At 43.4% G+C, this 13,089-nt stretch overlaps 1 protein-coding gene across 2 annotated transcripts in view; it reads left to right on the forward strand.

Annotated features, from left to right (window-relative positions):
* ATF6 (activating transcription factor 6) overlaps positions 1-13,089 on the forward strand; it is a 72,697-nt gene that overhangs the window by 8,042 nt on the left and 51,566 nt on the right. For both annotated transcript variants that reach the window (XM_027462432.3, XM_072041422.1), the window contains exons 8-9: positions 3,090-3,275; positions 3,691-3,782. In XM_027462432.3, the coding sequence (XP_027318233.2) occupies positions 3,090-3,275; positions 3,691-3,782 (278 nt within the window). The remainder of the gene's footprint in view (positions 1-3,089; positions 3,276-3,690; positions 3,783-13,089) is intronic.

Raw genomic sequence — 13,089 nt, forward strand, 5'->3', positions numbered from 1 at the left:
GAAGACTATTTCGAGGTAGCAGTGTTTATTTGTAAAATGTGTGACCCTTGGTAAAGACTGAAGATTTGGGACAAGCTGAGTCTAGCTAGTACTGTTTAAAACGAGGTTTTGCAATGAGTATTTCCCCTCTCCATATTTACATCTTTTTTTTTTTTTTGGTGTAATTGTGTAATTTTTGAAGCTGGGAAGCAAGATTGCATCACTGGTTAATGTTTGGTTTTAATGTCATTTTTTTCTGTTTCCCAAGAACCAGAAGTTACTATCTTGAGCGGTAAATCCATACAAAACAACCTACAAAGGGGGAGGCTGCAAAAAAAGTTAGCAGAGGCGTTTGCTACCTTTCATCTGCGTGCAGCGCATGTGCAAGGCGGTGTTGTGCAAGCTGTCTGTCATAAACTGCTTCCCTCTCTTTCTTCTGATTATCAAAATGCTCAGCAAGCAGCATGTTTATCTTGATGCCAAGCCAGCTATGCAGTGCCTGGCTCTGTACTGCTTCCAAGGGTAAGCGGTGCTGCTGTTTCACTCACACAACTCTTTCCACTTCCTGCGTCAGATTAAGGCAGGATCAGGTGTGCAGTTCTGGCTTATTATTCTTGAAAAGCCAGGCAAGTGCTCGAGGGTTGACTGAGGACCTGAAACTATGTTCGGGTTTGTCACCTAACCCACAGTAACTCAGGGACACGAATAGTTGGTGTTCAGTCGAGGAAGCTTGAGAAATGAGTCAAAGTGAAATCGGTCTGGCAGAGACTGAAATGCAGTTATTGCATGGGGACCTCGAGCTGGGCAGGGTAGAGCTGCTGTTCGTGCTGGCGTTTGGAGAAGGCTGAGTAAAGGAGGGCTGCCTGGATAAGCACCACCTGAAACAGAGCTGGTGGGTTCTGAAACAGCCGCAGAGGTACCTTGGGGTGTAAGTTAGTGTACAAACAGCACACCAGTGCTTTAGCTCCGTGATTTCTTCGGAGAGCATATAGGTCTGCCAGATTTTCCAGACACAGAATCAAAATATATCCAGTCGTGAATAAACCTGAACGAGGCTGCAAACAAATGGATGTAAACAAATTGTTTTTCTCTGTTTTGCTTCAAGATGCAAAACCTCTGTAAATAGAGAGGAATGTTACGGTACTTGTTTGGAGTATCACACAGAGAAGCCAAAGCTGCTGCATGAACACATGCCTTGTTTTTGCATCTCTGGATGGTTGAAGTGATGCTGGCACCAAACTGGTGTGTTCTGTACCTTCCAGTCCTCGGTTTGCCCGAATCTTTCTTTTTCCCCTCCAATGCTTTTATGTGTCTGCAGAAGTTTGCTTATGTTAAGTGTTGGAGTACTTAAAAAGTTCAGAGCAAAGCTTAGAGCTAATGAGAATATATTAAAATCCCTTCCTTTTTCACTCTCTGCTGAAGAGAAAAACTGGAGTAAGTACAAACAGCTTCACTTTCACAGGCTTTTGGTGGCAGCAGACTAGACTTGTAATAAATGATCTTTACAGAAAGCAGTTAGGTCAACATGGAGACGGCCCAAAATGCTAATGCACTGTAACGTGTTTTCTTAGTCTTTGTCACCAGACTGCAATATCATGAAGAAGGATGACTTCTTCAAACAGCCTGTGGCCCATTTTCCTCGCAGATGCCAAAACTCTGGAGCAACATATTGTCTATATGCAAGTATAGACAGGGAGGGAGCTGCAAAGCTGTGCTTAAGATTCTTTAGGCAGCCAAACTTGAACTGGGGCACAGTATCTGATTTTTTTAATGCTACTGTTCTGTGACTTATCTGTTTATTTTTTTTCCTACACTAATACTTTTAAAATAGATATCAGCTTTTTTTCTTCAGCTTTCATGCTCTAATAGATAAAGGCTCCTCCAGTGTGTGTGTTGGTAGCTACTGGAGGATATTCAGGTCTGTGGAAGATACAGCGTTCAGTTGTCTTTCAAAGTAAACATAATTAAATCACATCCTGTTGCGGCTTAATGATGTGATGGAATTCTTCTGGTTTTAATCAAACAAAAAGCACGGTTGCCATCGCTAATCTGTGTGAAAAGGAAATCAACAGAGTAGTCTTTGAGCTTCGAGTTCCAAGTCGTTTTGTGTAGCTCAGCCGTATCGATCATCGTTGTCCTTGTCAGCAGCAAGATGCTTTCAGTCTGGGGCATCCCACTCAGTGCAAACCACAAAATGAGTAAGTGGTAAATGATGATAGACTGCTCCTGCTTGGGAAAGAAATCAGAGTCGGCGAGACTGTTGGGGGATGGGGGGAGTTGCTTTGAATTGTCCCTGTCTGGTCTCGCAGACTGCCTGCCTGCTAGTGGTTGCAGTGCATCGTGTGCCCTCCTGCAGCCTGTTTGCTGCTGTAGCTTCATCCAGGAGTCTGCTTTGTGCGCTCTCATCAGAAACTTCTGTGAACCCAAGCATATGAAGCGGGACAATCAGGAAATTTGCATCAAAACCACACGTATGATCTGAATTAAAATGCTCATGTAGATGCTCACCCAGAGGATGCAGTTAAACTGCCATGCAGATGCTTGATACACATTGAATGCGCACCCTGAGATCAGCAGCAGCATTCAAAATCCCAAAAACCATACAGCAGAGCTGGAAAAGGTACAGAAACAGGCGTAGTCAGTGCGGAAATGGTTTCTGTGCAGGAGAGACTAAAAAACTGTAGGACTTTCTTAACAGAGATCTGATTGTAGCCTGTAAAATGCTGTATGATAAAATGAAGGCAAAAGACATCCGTGTTGTCTCGCAGACCTGTAGATTAGCTGTGTGTTTGCTTTCTTTGTGATTTGACTGATCGAATCAAATTGTTGTTCGAGTATACCTTTTGTGTCCCCCGCACATAGGAGAAGGTTGAGAGTGCAGCTGAAAACAGCGTGCAGGGCCTGATTTTTAAAATTATCCACGAGCTGTAACTCTTGGAGGTGAACCACGACAGCCAGTTGCCTCTGCTGAGCACGTTGGCTCGTTAGAAGCAGAGGAGGGGAAGCAATCTGCATAGACTTCTGATGAAGTAGAGCAGCAGAAATTATGCATGAAGCAGAGGCACTTTTAACTTGCAGGTTATTAACAGCCCTTGGTATTGCCTGTCTAGGTCAATGTCTTGAGAAGGCAGCAGCGCATGATCAAAAACCGGGAGTCAGCCTTTCAGTCACGGAAGAAAAAAAAGGAATACATGTTGGGACTAGAGGCCAGGCTGGAGGCAGCCTTACTGGAGAACGAGAAACTCAAGAAGGAAAACAGCACACTGAAGAGGCAGCTGGATGAAGTGGTATTAGAGGTAAGAGGCCGTGATGAAGATCTGGCTGTATATAAACAGTTGCTCGGGTGGAAGGCACTTGAGTGGACGCATGCAGGTGTTGACTGGAAGACCTTTGGGAGTTTCTAGCCCAGCCTCCCGCTCAGAGCAGGACCTCCACAAACTCTTGGTCAGGTGGGCTGCTGAATCATGTAGTCAGCTTTTAATTCCTTATTTCATGGTGCTTCTGGAGATTTTACTGAAAAGATAGATTGGATCACATTGGAATACAGTATACAAAAGAAATAGTTTTATTTTCAAGTAGTCCCAGAGTGTATTCATACATAAACAGACAAATATAAATCTAAAAAATAAGCATAATCTGGTTCATTTAGCTTCTGTCATAACTGTCGGTGCCATTTTTTATTTCACGTATTCTCTGTTTTTTCCTGCCTAGAACCAGAAGCTCAAAGTATCATCTCCTAAGAGAAGAACCCTGTGTGTGATGGTGATACTGGCTTTCATAATGTTGAATTATGGTCCCCTGAGGTAAGATGCTTGAGAATTCCTCTTTTCCTTACCCCATACACTTGCTCCTGATTGCAATCAGCAGTGAGTTTGCTGCCAGGTGATTTTTTGTTTGAATTTTTAGTGTAGGCTGTGTTGTGTTTTAAGCCTTGAGCCTGAAACCTGTCTTCTGTCCTTTATGTTTCTCCTTCACAGGGGCAGATTAATCTGTGTAATGGTTCCTCTTTTGAAATCATTCTGGCAACAAGAGCTGCATCTTGTACTTCTCATTTCTCTTGGCTTTGGCATTTTGTTAACCAATGCAGAGTGTAGCAGCTTGCTCCACTTATACTTGAGGGGATTCAAGACCTGTGTTTTGAATCCTTTTAGAAAAAAAACTCAGAAAAGGCTATTTCTGTCCTTATAATTCATTTTTTGTTTGTTTTGTCTTGTGTATTTTGTCGTAAACTTTCAAACTATGCAGATTTATTTCCACTTTTATTTATGCATACCTGTCACTAGAGAACAGCTAGACTCATGAGTATATAAATCAAATGTTGGGCTTTTCTAATTCCAGTGTCTGTTAAAATGAGATGCTGAAGAGCCATTGTTGTCTTTGTTTCCAAGTTGACAGAGGATCTGCCAAATATTCTTTTAACAAGTTATTGTTATTTTTAAGCTAGGAAGTCTGCTGGGTTCGTTGAAGTGGTACTCAGAAGTCTCTCATTTGAACTGTGTCAGTGGGACATGAGAACTAGGGAGCAGGGAAAAAAAATGCTGCATTACTGCCCGTTCATTTCATAAAGAAATCCACAGAATAGAGGAGATTAAAAAGGGTTAATGTTGCAATTACTACGTTGATAATGATTTGTTGCATGTATCTGTCTATTAAACCCATTTTTGGAACCTAAGGATCTTTTGTATGAAACTGTTCCCTTTCCCAAAAGGGGAGGATCTTTCGGTAGATTCCCAGTCAGCAGTGTCTCCATTTGTCTTTAAAAGCCCTGTCAAACTAAAGGAATAGGATGGGATAAATCTGGAGGAAGACTTTGTTTCCATCTCTGGTAAACTTGTAAAATGTTGGTGTTTGTATTTTAAATAACACTAGTAAATTTGATAATGGTGAAATTACTTTTGAAGTATTTGCATTTATTGCAAATACTGCTTCCTTGCTATCAGGCAGTAAAATACAGCGCAGTGTCTTTGTGCATTTAGCACTTGTATTGGAATTTTTAACTTCAAAATGAGTTGGAATGCTTGAAGCTCGCTTAGTTTTGAGAGACCTGGAAACAGGACAGAAGAGGAGAGTGGGAAGACCTCCTGCAGGGCTCTGAGGTTTGTGTGTCAGCTCCTCTACCCCCAGCAGTGAGTAACGGCTTGAGCTTGATAGCATGAAACTGCTCTCAGAGTAGACTGAGAGGTCGGTTTGTGTTCATATCTCTGCAACAACTGGGAACTGCAGAAATGTGACAAGGTTAATTTTTTGACCTGTTGGATGTTTAATAAATTAGATAAAGCAAAAAGAAATTCTTGCATGTCTGGCTGTTCCTGGCCAGTATAATACCCGAGCGTGCCAGTGTAATCACTGAGCCTTAACTTGGTGGTCTGCATCAGGACTGGATTTAGACAGTGAGGAGAAATGCATATTAGCAAGGAACTACTCTTATCTTTCTGTTCTTTTTTTTCCCCTAGCAGCATGACTGCTTGCCCTGCAGTTAAAATACTGGACTGTATTAACGTGGTGTGAATGTTGGTTGTGCAACACCCTTTGGAAGGCCCTGAACGTGGGATATACAAACAGTTACTTCAGAGTTCACTCCTCCCATATTCACTTCCTTACCCTCACAGAGGTGTTACTGAGTGCTGGCTCCATGGATGTGATAGCCATGACTGCTGTTCTGCTTAGACCTTCACAGAAACTTCCAACAAAGTGATGTTTTTCGCTCTGTAACCTCTTACAAAAATACGAAATTCTTGTGATAACGTCCATGTGAACTCAGAGTTCATCGAAAGAAAAATTCCCCGAGTTGGCTAACTGTGGAAGATATAATTTGTAAGCAGTGGCCAACTGGAGGTAAATCTGATTTGAAACCTTGTGGCACTGTTGCCATTTCCTCTGCGTAGGAAATCATTCACAAACCTGCATGGAGGCATGACAGCATTCAGGCACAAAATGTTTTGATTCAAACATATTAGCAGAGAATATGGTGTTATTTAAAACCAGCGAACCATTGCAAAGAGGGAATGACATCCAAACAAAGCAGAAATGTGGGAATTTCACCCCCTAAATTCTGCAGCAGATTTTGCAGTTCCCTTAGTTGGCTTTATTGTAAGATGCTTCTCGGTTTTCTAATCGGAAGTGATAGGATTCTTTGAAGGCTGGAGGTAAAACAAAGGAAGAGATATATAGGTTTTCTACTCAGCTGTCTATTTCTGTCAAATCAGAGAAGCCAGGAAAGTGGCTGGGATGGTTGGGGCTGGGGATCTGAAGCTCCTTGGCTTACAGGGGCCAGTGGCAGCAATCCCCAGGTAGTCCTTTCCTACAGAGCTGCGTGGCCACATCTTGTGTGTGTCAAAGGTGAGATGTTTGTGATGCTTCATGGAGGACTCTGAAGTCCTCTTCGTGGAGGACTGTTCTGCTATTTTAAGCTTATGGGAAGCAGTCCAGGATGTGGCAGCCCTTGGCAAACATGTTTAGTGGATAAAATTATTCTGCTGGCGCAGAATTTTGCCTCCTGACAAATACATTATGCGTGTGGATAATCTGTGCCATTGAGCCAGTGAATATAGGAGTGGTGCTGGAAGTCTGGTAGGGAAGCCAGCTTATCAGAGCGAGAAACCTGTTAGAGGATTTTGGAGGGAGAGTCGAGTCCAGTTCGTGTAACCGATGACAAGATTTTCAGATGACCTGCAACCTTGGAACTGGCACCATGATGTCTCTGGTTAAAGAAAGTAAAGTAAGTAAAGTACATGTGAACGGAATGCTTTCTGATCGCCCACGTGGCGTGTGTAGAGTTAACTGGAACTGCATTGCAGCACACCGTGCTACTAAACTATTCTGGGATTGTTTATATTGGATATTTGTATAGAAACTGAAACTTTCAATTATTAAAAGCAAGAGTAATTCAATGGGCATTCGGTTAGCGTAAGCTTCTCTTGAACATATTTGCTTTATACTAGGTGAAAGGTGCCCAGGAATTTCTCGTCTGTGTGTCAATGAACTATTCTCTAATCTGCGTGAATTATTTAGATCTGATTATAACATGCATAAAAATTTCCCTTTATTTTTACTTAAGAATGATTGGTGATGTGTATGAAGGGAGAAGGGCGCAGTTTAGATTTCATTCCTCGGAGAGGTCACCCTCTTGCCTCAGTCTTACATACCACGAGGTGCAAGGCAGGAGTTGGCAACGCGCAGTGTTTGCACAAAAGGCAGTGCGAGCACAGACTTTGGCACGCAGCAGGGCTGGGAGCTGGAACCACAACATCTGGAGGCAGGTATCTGTGAGAGGCAGTCTCCTGCCTTCCTGCTTGCCCTCTGTGAGAGCGTGCATCCGTCAGCACAGCCGGGTTCTCAGCTGGCATGGCACCTCTCACAGAGTGCTGACTTCTGGCATTGAGACATCTCTAATTAGCTGTGCATTTTTTTATCACTTACAATATGAAATCTGGAGATTTCTGGACTGTTATAATTCCTAGGTTGCTTTTTTTTTTGTCCCTTTTTAATTTCAGTATTTGTGTTAGACCATGCCTGGGTCCTAACCAGATCTGAAAATGAGTTGAAACAAGCACAAACAATGCTGAAACAACAGAAAACGAAGCGTACGTGCTAAAGAATTCCTGTATTTATTTTGGGAACCTTTTTCTTTTAGTTCTTCTCCCTGTTCCCATTTGAACATAAATTATCTTGTGCATTTTTTAATGCAAGTTCTACATGTGATAATAATGTATTTGCAGGGAACCAAGCAATGAGTTGCTAGAAGTGGCAGACTACCGGCCTGCTTGCTCATTTATTTATTTGTTTGTTTATTTGGTAGGAATAAAATAAATGTATAAGAAGTAGGAAAGGGAGAACAATCACAGAGGCTGCATCTGTGATTTGTGTTTGTACTTCTTTATTTGTACTTCTTGGGGCAGTAGCAGCAAAGCAAATAAGCCAGATGCTTGCTAGTGGCCCTAGCATTATTTTTTTGGGCTACAGAAAACATTTGGCTAGGTACTTTTTTTTTTTTGGCCTGATCTGTCTGTTCAAGCTTACATGATCATCATCTAACAAGAGTTTTTAAATATTTATAAAGATAGCCAGCCAGAATATGTCTCAACTACTATTTCAGCTATCTAGTGGACAGAAAACAAAACCAAACGCGAAGCTGGAGAGGGGAAAAACAGATCTGTGAAGATGTTGGAACAGGGAGTGTCTAGAAGTTGGTGTAGGTTTATTGTATTTTTTATTATTTTATTTTATTTTATTTTTTCTCCTTACAAGTTGGCCATCTCTGTGTGGCTGGAATCCCTTTCAAACAGGAAAATAGACTTGATGATGTAACCAAAAATCCTGTGTTTGTGATGGAAGATGGCTGAGGTGGTGATTGATGGAACTAAGGAAAGCTGCTGCTTCGAACTCTCTTGTGTCCTGTTGACCTCCAGCAGCTGCGCTGGAATTTGCTGGCCTTTCATAGAGATTTCGTTGTAGCTCCTCTCTGGAGTGTCCAGATGGGTTTTCCTCTCCTTTCCAGGACTGTCGTGGACACTGAATAATCTATTTAAAGTTGAGATCCACTGAGCAACCCGCAAATCAAGACACCAGCCTGGGGAGCTGGGAGCTGTGATTTGTCTGCTGTTGTTGCGGGGCACAGCACGTGGAGAAGCAGCAGTTTTTGACTCGTGAAAGACTTAAGGGTGTGTCTGATTTCTTCAGCTGGTAGCACAAACATAAGGAAAAAAGCAGAAGTGGTAAGGTTAATCATCTTCTACGAACAAGGAGGAAGCTACCCCAGGGTAGTTCATCTGCATGCTGCCCCAGCCTGCTTCTTGTAAGCGTGAAGTAAGCAAAACACAAGGCCACTGCCCAGACTAGTGGCCTGCCTAGTCTGCAGGCTCTTAGTCCCCACTAGTATGGCTTGTTGAGCTCTTAGGGTACACATTATTTGGGCTGCCAAAGCTGCCATCCACTGAGCATACCTCTTTCGGTGGCTGTGGGGCCTTGAGCCTTTACTTGAGCCGAGCAATCTCGAGTTAATGTGTGGGAGAGCAGGGTTGCTCTGAGGTGTGGTGCCTTCAGTAGTGTTTTTCTGCAAGTTTGCTATTGTTTGAGCCTCAGCGCTGGGCTGCCTGATTAAAGAAACAGACACGTCTTACAGCAAGCGGGAGCCTGGGGAGCTGCTGCATACCTCAGCGATGGGATATTGGAAAGTCAGAGAAAGCATTTGTAGTTCCCTTAAAGAAAGCGCTGGCTGTGTGGGCAAAGCCTTCTTACCTTGCTGTCTGGTGCTGCTGAGAGACGGGGGAGCTGTGGGTCTGTCCGTGCAGATTGCACCCCGGGAAGCCAGCCCTGCTTAAAATGACAAGCTTTTTTTTTTTTTTTTTTGATTGCTTGTTTGCTTCTGTTGCCCTAACAGTTCTTCCCAGCCGTGTGCGTGCCCTTTCCTCCCTCCATCCCAGCACGAAGGCAAGCAGGTTAGTTGCCACCATCGCTTTGAGAGGAATGGAGGGGAGCTCCCCAGCCAGGCTCTTGCCTGGCCCTTGCTGCCTTCCAGCCGAGCTGGTGCCTGGGCAGGGAGCAGCGCTGATCTGTGAGCCTTCCTCATCACACCTGTGGCCTGCCCTCTCCTTCAGCTGCAGGGTGACCTCGCACTGGCTGCTGAAGCACCCCTAAGAGACGTCCTGAGAACAGACTCACCCAAATTATGGCTGTACAACAGGTTGAGCTTCCTGCTCTCAGTTCATCTGATCCTACGCTTCTTCCCACTCAATGAAGGACGGAAAAAAATAGTTTCTCTGCCTTTTGTGAGCCTCAATATCTTTCCACTTGTCTTCAGGAGCATGGTGGATTTAAAAGGGGTCTATACCTGGAATATGCTAACAAACAATCAGTCGTACAAATGTTGATAGTCAAAGGGCTATTAATTTCTTTGTAAAATCATAGAGGAACTGGTGAAATGTGAAAACTGTCAGATGAGTGCAGCAGGCATGCAGCAGTGCCGTGCTAGCCAGCTCCTTCTGGCTCCCAAGGAAATGTGGAGCCCTCTGAGTGTTTTGGGAGAAACAGCAGAAGCCCAGGAAGACATCATTTGGAGCTTTAATGCTTCAGTGGGGGAAACCTTTTTCAATATTTGTGACGGTGAAAGTGTAAGTTTCAGTGCTGAGCTGAGTGTTTATTTGAGTAGAAGGTGGCCCAAAGCTAGAAGATGTAAAAGTTAAGTTGCACCTTTGCTCCTGTGTTGTAATATAAAGAACAAAAAGACGAGCTGAGTATTTTGGACGTGAGTTTAGGGTCCAGCCTTTTCAGGATCTCTCTTGATGTGCTGGTAGCTTGACTAACACTGAATACTCTCAATTTTCTTACAAACTACAACTGCAGGAGCAGGAAGCGATTCCTTCCTCCTCCTCCTGCTGATCACAGCCACATGTTCATCCTGGCAGAGCCGTGCCTCGAGCTGGCTGTTTTCACTTGTTTACCTTGTCCTGCTGGTGCAGTCGCAGAGCCTCGCAGAATGCCAGATAACACTCACTGATAGCTTCCCCCTGTCTCCATCAGTTCATCTGCTGGGAACAGGAGTGAAATATGCACAGGTTTCGCCCTTGATGAACTTTGCAGTTGAGGCTGCTTCCATCAGGCCTGCCCAAGCTTTGGCAGTCAGTGCCAGCCCACTTTGAAAGCACTGTAGATAATTTCCTAAGCAAAACCAAATGCTCTTGGTGTCAGTATTTGCTTTCTTCCTTTCTTTTTTAACAGCTTTATTAAAATGAACTGCTTTTTAAAGAAGGCAAACCAAAACACACAGGCTGTCCCTGCGACTTCAGTGACTTTCCTCGTCCTTCCCTGCAGAGCAGAGGGGCTGAGCTCCTCTCACCAGTCCTGCACTCGGAGGGTGGCACAGGAGGAGACCTGAGGAGTGGGTAATGTCTTGCTGCTGGTTTGGGCAGCTGGGCAGCTGGTGCCCTCACTGAATACAAGTGAGAAAACTTTCCAGAGAGTGTTTGGAGTTGTCACAGCCTTGTCTGGAACCAGTTAGGAAAATGACAACGTCTTGGGTTGGAGGCTCCTAGCATTGCCAACTTTAGCCTGTTGGAAGAATCCCAGCTCATGCTCAGAGATAATTCTGTCCCCAGAAAACTCTTTGTTATGATGTTACGATTGGCTTTCATCTAGAAATTGCTGTGCAACTTGCATTTAAGTATTCAAAACTTGAAGTGCATAGGGTTGTTCAGCCAGAATTACAAATGAAGTTTTCAGCTCAGGCTCTTGGCAAGCCTTTCTTTCACGTTTGTCAAACTGACGTTCAAACCAAAGGAGCAAAAATACAGCTAAAATATCAGGTGCCATTGAATTTCTGGAGAAACCATGACAGGAGTGTTTCTTTTCTTTCCCTCCTGTAATCAAATCTACACTTCTGAGCAGCCATCTGCATGGAGCAGTTAGTGGTTCTTTTTTTCCCTTGGATCTGGTTTTGCATCTTAAATGAAGTGATAGCTCAGCCAGCTTAGACAGAGTGTTTGTGGCTGTGTGAAAACCCTTTAATGCCCGTGCTATCCGGAATGCTCAGATGAAGGCTACAAAGCTCGGAGAGGGACCCCAGGTACGTAAGTGTGGCCAAACAGAGAAGATCACAGTTCCCAACATCTAACTGGTAACCTTGGCCAATAAAGCCTTTCTCAGCCTTGATCTTTCTTGATTTCTGATGTGGGGCAGTGACTCATTTCCTACAAAAACTAGAAATTTCTTACGGCAGATATGCCAACGTGCTTTTTCTTTCCAAAATTCTCATCTTCTGGACCAAAATAATGAAAAAAAAACCAACACAAAACTTCCTTGCTTTGACCTTCTGTCATAGGAAAACATTTTGGTAAGCAGCATTTTCAGTAAAGATATCAATAGTTATCTTCAGAAGCTTTTTCCCCTCTTAAGGGGGGGGTTCTTTCCTTTTCATTGTTCCTATCCTCTTCTGCATCCTTTTAAACACCCAGCATTGACTTCATCTTCAGCCTCATGTTGTTGGGAAACAACAGCGAAGTGGGAGCTGGGCTGTATTTCAAGTTGCAGTGGGAGTTTTATATCTTAAAAGACATGAAAATTCTTTTGTTATTGCATCATTACCACAAACCAAAGGAGCAAGGAAGGTCGATTACGTTTTTTTTAGCCATATTTGAGATCTTGGGAAAGGTACTTTTGGTCATCGTCCTACAAAAATGAATTGCAATAGGGGAAGTAAGTGTAGTCCATATAGCATAAAGCAGAAATTCCTGCTGGTTCTGCTTCAAAAGAGTCCTTTTAGGGGGAGAAATAACAATCCTGGTAAAAGAAAGGGCACTGCAGTAAGTACTATAAATAATACCATATTTTGCCCTCAGGATTTTCTGTGTATGTTCTCAGAACTGGGAGCCATGGTTCATGCCTGTAGGGACTGCAAAAGATATTCTGTTCATCTGCTTCTTTATCTCTTGCTGCTGAAGAAATCATCTTTCGGGCCAAAACATCCCATATTTAGCTGATGCCAAAAATGAAAATTTAATTTTGAGGAAAAGTTTAGCGTGTTTCAAGTATGAGAGCAGTAAAAATAGACATCTTCTCTGTACTAAAGCTGATATAATGAAATGAGGTAGGTGCCGTTTTGAGTGGCTGTGCAGCTAAAACAACGACATTACAGAAACTGAAGATGATCTGTGATTGCACAGCAGGGCATATCTTTTTTTCTGGATGGACTTGGTTTTGATTTCTCTACTTCTGTGCAGAGTTTGGGCTGAGCACGTTACGCGTGGTGCCTCACTTCAGGCTTGTCACCTCCCCAGGCTCGGACCTGAACTGATAAGAGTTGCCTTTGCACACCTGTCCTGCAAGAGAAGAAGAAAAAAACATCACAGAAAAATGCAGATTTGCTACGAGACTTCTGGTTAGGTTTTTAACAAGCTCAAACTAAAGAATTACACGGCAAGTTTCTCTAGTTCAAAGTGTCGGTTTGAACAGGGAAGAAGAGGAGGACAGGACAAAGTGCCAGACCTATAAGGCTGTCAGTAAGCCAGCCAGCTTTCCATTCTCCACAGCAGAAGCAATGGATGCCAGCGTGCATCTACAGTAAGAAACTCTCTGGAAGTATTTTTCTGCCCACTGTTGCTTTAGGGAAAACATCTT

The sequence above is a fragment of the Anas platyrhynchos genome, chromosome 8 (genome assembly GCF_047663525.1).
Source record: "Anas platyrhynchos isolate ZD024472 breed Pekin duck chromosome 8, IASCAAS_PekinDuck_T2T, whole genome shotgun sequence".
Taxonomy (NCBI): Eukaryota; Metazoa; Chordata; class Aves; order Anseriformes; family Anatidae; genus Anas; species Anas platyrhynchos.